The sequence below is a fragment of the Hyposmocoma kahamanoa genome, unplaced genomic scaffold (assembly GCF_003589595.1).
Source record: "Hyposmocoma kahamanoa isolate Upper Pololo Valley unplaced genomic scaffold, ASM358959v1 94, whole genome shotgun sequence".
Lineage (NCBI taxonomy): Eukaryota > Metazoa > Arthropoda > Insecta > Lepidoptera > Cosmopterigidae > Hyposmocoma > Hyposmocoma kahamanoa.
Genome location: NW_020654878.1, coordinates 4,052,173 through 4,061,139, shown reverse-complemented (window position 1 = coordinate 4,061,139; position 8,967 = coordinate 4,052,173). Strand labels below are relative to the sequence as shown.

General features: G+C 36.7%; 1 protein-coding gene across 1 annotated transcript; it reads right to left on the bottom strand.

Moving 5' to 3' along the window:
- Window positions 1-3,939: 3,939 nt before the first annotated feature.
- Window positions 3,940-8,552, bottom strand: LOC113237811 (eukaryotic translation initiation factor 4E type 2). The gene is made up of 4 exons (XM_026474490.1): window positions 8,258-8,552; window positions 5,087-5,251; window positions 4,868-4,990; window positions 3,940-4,659 (listed from the first exon to the last, which is right to left on the bottom strand). The coding sequence occupies exons 1-4, from the start codon at window positions 8,504-8,506 to the stop codon at window positions 4,408-4,410; spliced, it is 789 nt and encodes a 262-aa protein (XP_026330275.1). The 5' UTR covers window positions 8,507-8,552; the 3' UTR covers window positions 3,940-4,407.
- Window positions 8,553-8,967: the final 415 nt, after the last annotated feature.

Here is an 8,967-nt window from a genome sequence, read left to right as displayed (position 1 = left end):
GGTAAATCGAAAATTTCAATCGCAATCGAACGAGTATCTAAGTGTAAATATTTGAAGGAGGATTTAAAATTAAGATTTCGGAAATTTTAAGTATATGCTTTTATACTAGAAATAAATGCTTTTAAACTGCCTCCGTGGCCGAACGGTTACCTTGCCGGACTGCCACGCAGAGGTCCCAGGTTCGATTCTCGGGCCGGGAGAAATATTTGTATGGCCTACATTTATTTCTCTCGTGAGTTTGGGTGTAATTTGTGGTTGTCTATGTGTGTGTCCATGGCACCCGCGACACAGGGTTTCCCTACTGCGGGGCTATGTTGCTTGTGAGCGTGAAAAAAAAATTAAATAAAAAAATAAAAATATGTTATGTATTTTTACTAGCCATGTAAGGAAAACCGCTAGTAAAACTAAATTAAACAAATCGATTCATTCAATCAATTAATCGATTTTTAGTTTGCATTACAATTGGCCATCACTAAACCGTCTATGGTCAGGTCAGTGACTTATTTGTTTACTTTTTGTTTAAAATGGATTGAAATGAAAACTGAAATGAAACATTAGTTTCATTAGCGGACATTGTAAACAGTAAAACTATTTCTGGAAATCCAGAATTCGAAAAAGTTATTAATTAGTATTTGGTGGTTTTAATCACTCCTTGTATCTATACGTAGACATGTATCTACTCATTTAGAACACCCTATTCTAACCATTGATAATAAACAAACTAATGAAAATCCAAACTGCTTTAGTACGAAATCCTTCGTCGCCAAACTCTCATACTTATTAACTCAATCTTACATGACATTAGTATTGACTGGTTGTAATTATCAACCGAAATTAGACAAATAGTAAATACCTTTTCGTCAAAAAATGAACCTTATTTGAATACAGTAATGTTTACTATTAACGACGTCAAAACCAGGTCTTATAATCAGTAGTAAAATTATACAGCAAGGAACATAATGAGCATGTATCAAATTTAATTGCAATACCTCAAGAATCGCAAGCATAATGCTCATTTTAATCTTTTCCATTCATTAAAACGTTCTTCTGTAAAGTTGTGACAAACTCACAATTTGCGATTCTTTATTTAGGAAGGATCGATATGAACTATTTGCTTTTTTAGTTCTGTCACTAAATACTAGGTGGCAATGTATTCAATTGTTCTTATAGAAGTTTACTTCAATCTAGAAATGTTTTAGACGTCAGTGAGAGCTTTGACGCACTTTTAGAGCGCTTTCAAATTAGACGCTTTTAGAAGCACTACAGTGGAGCCACTACTAATTTTGATACAATATTTAGAAGCGCAGTTGCAGCGCCACTGTCGTGCCACGCGCGCGCACTTTTACAGCCACGATGAGTCAAATGGTCGTGGTTGGTACAGCAGGTGTCCATTACCGTTCAGCAAGGTTAATGATGCCAGTATAATGGGAACTTTTCAGCCGGACACGATGCGGGGCAGGATTTTTTATTAGGTTAGGTATATTTGACGAAATCTTTTGTAAATCCCAGTTTTTTGTATTTTAGTACGTATTCACGAAGCCTAGTCCTGATGGTAGCCTACTGTAGGTAGTAAGGAAGTAATTTTGAATATTTCACGTGTAATTAGTAAAATAAAAATTTCGGAAGCGCCACTGTCGCGCTTCTACAGGCATCTGATTTGAAAGCGCCCTTATGTTCTATGGAACACAACTATAGCTATAAGGGAACGTCCCACTGTAGTTTTTTTTATTTCATAGCCGGGCACATTGCAACTATACTTAATTTTGTTAATGTTCCACAAATAAATGGGTTACGCATTATAAACACATAATGTAGCGTTACTAACTAAAATCGTAATAAAATCATGTAACTATCAGAGATAGATATCAAACAAAAATATTGTGATGAAATAACATATAATGTAATATCACGGAAAAGATGTTTCCGATGCCGGGCGCATATCACGATCACATAGACTAAGCGAGTTGCCAAATGTAAATAATAATAGTGTTTTAAGACTAGTTTATAGGTATTTTTGTCTGATTGTCAGAGTTTTTAGCTTGCGGATACATGGGTGGAACAAAAACCTTGACGAATTTTTTATGTGCTGCGGTTTTTTTATTACTTTAGGTTGCCTTGTTATAAACTTTTGATGTATGCATATGTATGCACACATGTTTATAATGAGAATTATTCGTATAAAACGCGTTTTCATTTCGTACAATAGAACAACGATCATCGTATCTTATCCTACAACTAAATCTGTGGCTCTAGTGAAAAGGGGTACGAGTAAAAGACAACATTACAAGGAGACGCGAAAAATAGTTATTAAGCGTTAAGTGTTTCTCAAGTTTCCTTGTAAAGTGGGCTTTTTTTACATGTACCCCTTTTCACTAGAGCCACAGAAATTATATGTGATAGCTGCTACTTTTGATTACTTTATAAATTATTGATGTGTTTTATTTTGTAAAATAAATCCACTAGTTTGTTATAATTATTAAAATACAAAGATCGAACGTCCACGTCAACAAGGAAAGTCCTTCGACCCGACAGGACTCGAACCTGCGACCACGGGATCCCATCACCATTGCTTTACCAACTAAGCTACAGGTCGAGTTGCCAAGTCGACAAATTTCTTTAATGTGTCTGTTATAGACCTTTGCACTGAGTTTTCGGCTTTCGACACCGTAGCGACATCTATAAGTGATTTTATGAAAATGGTGAGTTGTGTTCCATTTTTGCATTCAATAATTATACAAACTTAAATATCAAATGTCTTGTACTGGTACTAGATGACGAGTGGCAGTGTATGGTAAAACAGAAATTGGTTTTAGTGACACTGTACTGTATAACTGTAAACTATGTTTATAAATAAATAATTTTTAAATGCTCGCAACTTGAGCCAATTAGGCTCAGTATAGATAACAAGTTCAGTGTCTCCACCATGAGTTTGCATTGACAGTTGTCGGTAACGAAAGCGTAAGGTCCAATTTACATTTGGAAAAAAGAGAATTTATGAAACAAAATGAACTTATTACAAAAAGGCTTTCAAAAATTAAATACGAATTTTAAGGTAATTTTTTTAACCGTGCCGTAATGAACTTCATACGTACAAATTAAATACGACCCAAAAAACAGGTCTTCTTACGCGTCTTACGGAAAATTCCTACCGTATCGTATCTACACAGTACGATACACAATTGCACAGAGTTCATCATGCTTTACAATTTGCTTACAAACTTTCCACGGCAATGTAAATTGTGGCTGAAGTATTTGACAATTTGTGCAACGCCCCTAGCGGTCACAAGCAGTAACATTTAATATACAAATCTTTTACGCGATCGTTGTCTACTGTGACTATGAATGCATGGTAGGTTCTCGTGTTTATAGAAAAATGTCGAAACTACAAAAATTTTAATTGTCAGTAGCTAATGACGACGCCTTATTGTTTCTTCCATGTGTTCGCAATATTTAGAATAAATTTTATTGTAAAGTGAAGTAGCTGACTGTAGATGTTCTAGATTTTTTCTAGCCCTACTTTTAATTTAGTCCTTAACTTTAACTCTCGTGTGTCCAGAGGGAATCGCCAGCGTTTTATATTATCATTTATTTTTATTTCTAACAATGTCTGTTGATATTTGATGTATTAAATTATATTTTCTAGACATAATGTGGTATTTATTTATTACTTCACGGTATAACTTGCGTAAAAAAAAATTATGAGAAATTACTGAGTACTCTAATTATAGTAATCACATTTGCTATAGCCTTCACCAGTTCGTGACTTCAGAAGTCACGAACTTGAATTAAGGTAAAAGAAAACAAGATCAGAAAGTATACAAAGTCTGATTCTTTATTCTGTGTAATCCAGTTTTTTTCACTGTACAGGGAATTAACAAGGGTTCAGTGGGCAACAATTCTCACAACACTTTACAAACGATATTTATTTCAAATTTACTAGGTATATGTACATCACGCGGGGGCGTCGTGAGAACGATTTGAGGTCGACAACACGGTACAAAAACATCTCACTCAAATTCACAGTCTAAATAGGTACATTATTACTTGCACAATACTGCATCGAAATTCTAAATACGTCACAGGAGTCGACTAGTTGAAAAAAAAATACGAATCGATCGAAAGAAAAAATCTTACACACTAGGTACCGTAAAATTAGTTACACTTTATACAATCGCAAACACTTCGAGGAAGATCATGCAATAAACAATGTAAAAATCGCTGTTACAAAACGGGGGAATTTAACCCGTGAATGCATCGGAGTACGGCCGCGAGGCCCGTCGCCGCGTCACGCGAAGCCCGGGGGCGAACGAAGAGACGAACGTCGAGGAGCCTCGGCCGCGGGGGACCTGATTGGGCGTCGTGTGCAAGTGAGTGAGCTCGTACGTGGCTTGGCTGTGGGGCGTGGCGCTACGAGCGCGCCGTGTGGTTGTGCTGCGCAGGCGACGCGGACCGCCCGGCCGGAGCCGCCGTAGGCGCCGTGTCGTTGTGCTCCTCGGGCGGCGGCTGGCGGCCGGCGCTGGCCCGCAGGCAATCGCCGTGCGCCTTATACTCGATGGGCATGGACGGCGGCAGCTGCAGGATCCGCCGCAGCGCATCGCGGACGCGTGACGCGGCCACCGTGTCCGACGCTGTCCGGTGCCACACCGCTAGGTGGTCTTCCTGCAATTGCCGCCAAAAACAAAATCACTCTCACAAGTCAACGCTTTGACGACATTATATTAAATATCGAACTCTCCTATTTCCCATGGAAACGAAAAAACCAAATCAATTTGTGCCAAATCAAACGCACAGTCCAGTCAACTTAAAAATTCTTTTTTGTTTAATACAAGTAATTTCGTGTCAAAGCCAAAGTTAATGACAATAATACCTGAAAACGCACGGAGAGTACGACACCGCACAACTCCGCACCAACCATGAACTGTTCACCGAGCATCGCCATGCACAGGTCCTCCCAAGCTCGCCCCGTCTGCGACTTACGTAGCCTGACCACCTGAAAGTAAACAGTGCAGCATTACATTTAGACCTTGACATGTCACATGTCAACTGGTGACCAAAACACTATACGAGGAGAATTACATGTACTAACCCACTTCCCGCCATTGACATTAGCCGGGTCCTCCCACATGGGCTTGATGCCGATCTTGAAGAGGTGCAGGTCGGAGAGTGGTGGAAGCTCCGCGGGCCGCGCCAGGTGAGTGTACAGTCCCCACCACTGCTCCACGCTGGCCACGCGACCCACCAAGCGAAGTGCCTATGAGCAATATTTTTTATCAATAAAGTATAAGAAATTGAAGTAGGGCAGGCACAATAAAAAACATTAACTATCAAGTAGAGATAAATTTTGTATACAAAGCCCGAGAAATAAGAGAAAGACCTATATCATACTGCTATTACAGTAGTGTTGCAACTCAAAAAATGTGAAATTCAAGATTATACTATAACTGAATGTCAAATTTGAATCTCTAAACATGAATACAAACGTCATTAGAATATTGTAAGAAACAATTAAAAGATGTCCACTTAACTCAAAATGCGACAAATATGTTTGTGACCTAGTTTTGGACAAAACAGCCCTAATTCAATAAAATTAAATGGTTTTTCCATTTTATTTTGAAATATATAAATAAAATATCATTCACAGGAAGAGTATAATTTGCTTTTCATCGATTCTGAAATAAATACACTTTTTGAATTAATACACTATTGTATAATTAAATATTGTATAACAGGGTGTTATATATGTGTTACATTGGAAATAAAAGATTTTTTTATGACTTAGTCATTTTGTGACAAGTGTGAATCACTAATAGTGAACAATTTCAATGTTTCTGCTTCACATAAAACTCAAATTTCACTTATTTTTAGTATGTTACTTAATATAAATGCAAAATTTAGTTATTGTAAAACAGATATATTCTGAGGTACTATATAGCCTATTATTAAGCGATTAATATTGTTACATGTTTGAAAAAATCCTATTCACTCTAGCTTTGAATAGCACTGACTTGTAGTTTGGAGAAACAAATGTTGATTTTCTATTCCATTCCTTTGGTATAGTAAATTTAAACTATTGTTTACATTTAGAGGTGTCTTGAAAATACTGTAGATCTCAATTGTAATTTAGTATAAATACAAAAGAGATGGTCAGACATTAAGGTTAATTTGTCAGTTTGTTGGCACAAAGGCCAATTTTTATAAGACACTAACGGTATTCTAGAACTCTACTCAATGCTCAAGTCAGGATTGCACTGGAAATACGACTCTAATGGCAGGGACTTTAGTATGATTTCCAGTGCTTTGAATACTCAAATCCTGACTTGAGCATTGAGTAGAGTTCTGGAATACGACCCTTAAACTCAGTAGCATTTAGCAAAGGGGAAACTTGGTTAATACCTAGATTTAGCCAGTTTTTTTATATGGAAATTAAATACTGTGTTGGGAACCTAATGTTAGTGTTGCTAATAAATAAACAACTAAATAATAATAAAAAAATTGATATGTAAGAATGTTTCATTTTCAACTGTATTTAATTATTTATTTTCTACAATCTTAAATTCATCAAGGTGTGCAAAATTTTCAGTAGTAACTGAAAATTTTCAAATTATAACAGGTTATAGCAACATGTTTGTACAGATGTTAAAAGTAAATTCATACATATTATATCTTAGGTTTTCGCAATTGTTTTTTCGGATCTAAGTCAGCCAGCTGAGATCATGGGACCTGTAAAGGGCCCGAAACATTGATATGGTTGAAAAAACATTTCCATTTCATATTTATGAAAGGAAATGTGGATAAGATTCCGGTAAACATTGTTTTGCAATGTATTTACATGAATACTGGTATGAAAATAAATGGTCATTCACAGTAAAGGTGGAATTTTAAGGAAGTGAATTTATTAACTATGTAAATTTATTAAATGTGTATCAAAAATATATGTATTATTGTAATGTAATTATTTTCATCATGCTCTTTCACACCCCTCATAAATAGTGAAGAAGCCAAAATGTTTATTAAAATAAATGTCATATTCAGCCAGAGTCAGGGATGCCGGTTCATGATACAATGAATTATTTGTGTATTATTCCAGTTACTTCTTTAAGGTCTGTACAGCCCTTCATCACATGAACAACATATCTATTGCGATCACCACTAATTACAACTTGGGAGTCAAGACCTGTAGAATTAAAGAACTGTAGGACTTTCTTAGGTATAGTATAGTATAGTATAGTATAGTAGGCCCTTCATTTTCTTAGGTCTGTTTTAAGGCTGGAGTGAGTTTTTTTTTATAGTCATTAATGGGCAACAAGGACCTTAGTGTCTCTTCCCGTTTTTTAAAGCACCTGAAACAACCATAAGGTATCTCTCTCTATGCATAGACTAATGGTGATTATCTTCTTTGTCCTGGCCTTTTGTCCCATTTCTTTTGGGGTCAGATATCTTACTCCTGGTGTGCCAGTCCTGGTGATTTTGCAAAAGCTCAGTGTCTCGACCCATCATCTTCATAATGTTTATAATATTATTCTAAACATGTATGCTGATAACTGTAGAAATGAACTGCATTTTCTGTATTTTTATTAACTTAGTATGGTGTATGAAGATCCACAGTGGGAAACACAGGCACACCAGAGGACATAAAAACTGTCAGAGCCAGAAAAGTCCTTTAGTTCTTTAATGTTGTCGGCCTTGGTGTCGTTGCTCGGCCGTCGCAGTAATGTGAACATTACTGCGTGCCAGTTTCGAAGGGCAAGGGTACTGGTGAAATTACAGGCACATGGGACTTGTCAACTTAAATCTCAAGGCGCTGTGGCAGTGCCCCTCAAATCTTTGTGATTTAAAGCTCTGGGTGGCAGTGCAACTGTTATAGACAGGCTTGTCTTACCACCAGACACACAACTTGTTTGTCCTGTCATTTAGTTATAAAAAAAATAAAAAAAGCCACCCTAATAATAATAACGATGTCAGGACCATGCATGGTTTGGTGTATTTGCTGCCAATTTTATTATTAAGAGTCTTACGCAAGCAAGAAACATTATGTATGTTCTGAAATTAGCATAATTTAATTCAAATAAATTACTTTCTAACTTTCTAAAACAAAATTCAAAAGTGCAATTTAATACTGTTTTAGGTTTCTAACTATTAAAAGTTAAGTTTCCTTGTCTGAGTCTAGCAGATAATAGAACTTACCTATAGAATAGTTTCTAAGTTGGATATGGGTTTAGGTATCAATGGTAGACAGGGAATAGGGTTGTAAGTATACCTGTCCATAACCAGTGGTGGAGGCGGAGAGGTCACGGGCAGGCGGTCGCCGTGAGAACCACATCCAGTAGCTATACTCCAGTTTGTGCTCGTTCGGAGGTACGGGAGGAGGAACCGCTTCCTCTGTGTTCCTCTCGTCTTCATCGCCGCCTCCGCCATGGTTTTGCGTTGCGCCCCCCGCACCACCCTCCCCCGATCGTCGTTCAGGCACATTTAAATTGTAAAACTTGCACATTTTCCTTTCAGTCATGTTATTCTAAATATTGTACTAACATGTTTCACTAACGGCCTAACCTAGGACACGTTTCTTATTTTGAGGTACCAGACTTTATCAAACGAAAACTATGATACTATTATTATACTACAAAATTTAAGTCAGCTACAAGTTAATCAATTTATTTATTAATAAATATATCTTTTAGTCAGCCTATTCCCTCTTTTTCTGTGTATAACCTTTTTCTTTCCGTCATCAAAATTCAAACTGTCAAAAATGTCAGCATGGGTGAAACCACACAAAATTAATTGCATATAATATTTCAAGGTAAACGAGTTGCGTTATATACATCTTATTGTTACACAAAAGAGATGCAAGATAAAAAAGAACACTTTGGTATTTAGCTGGTTAATATTTGTACAGCGTATGTCCACAGATTAAAAAATGTATATTCCATCACGATTAAAGCTACAAACATACCATTGGACGAGTTTAGG

Bases quoted from the DNA above. Each gene is read 5' to 3' on its own strand.
- LOC113237811 (XM_026474490.1), bottom strand. From the start codon at position 8,506: ATGACTGAAAGGAAAATGTGCAAGTTTTACAATTTAAATGTGCCTGAA. The intron at 4,991-5,086 runs GTTAGTACATGT...GTTTACTTTCAG, and splicing joins ATGTCAATGGCGGGAAGTGG to GTGGTCAGGCTACGTAAGTC. The intron at 4,660-4,867 runs GTATTATTGTCA...CGGCAATTGCAG, and splicing joins TACTCTCCGTGCGTTTTCAG to GAAGACCACCTAGCGGTGTG.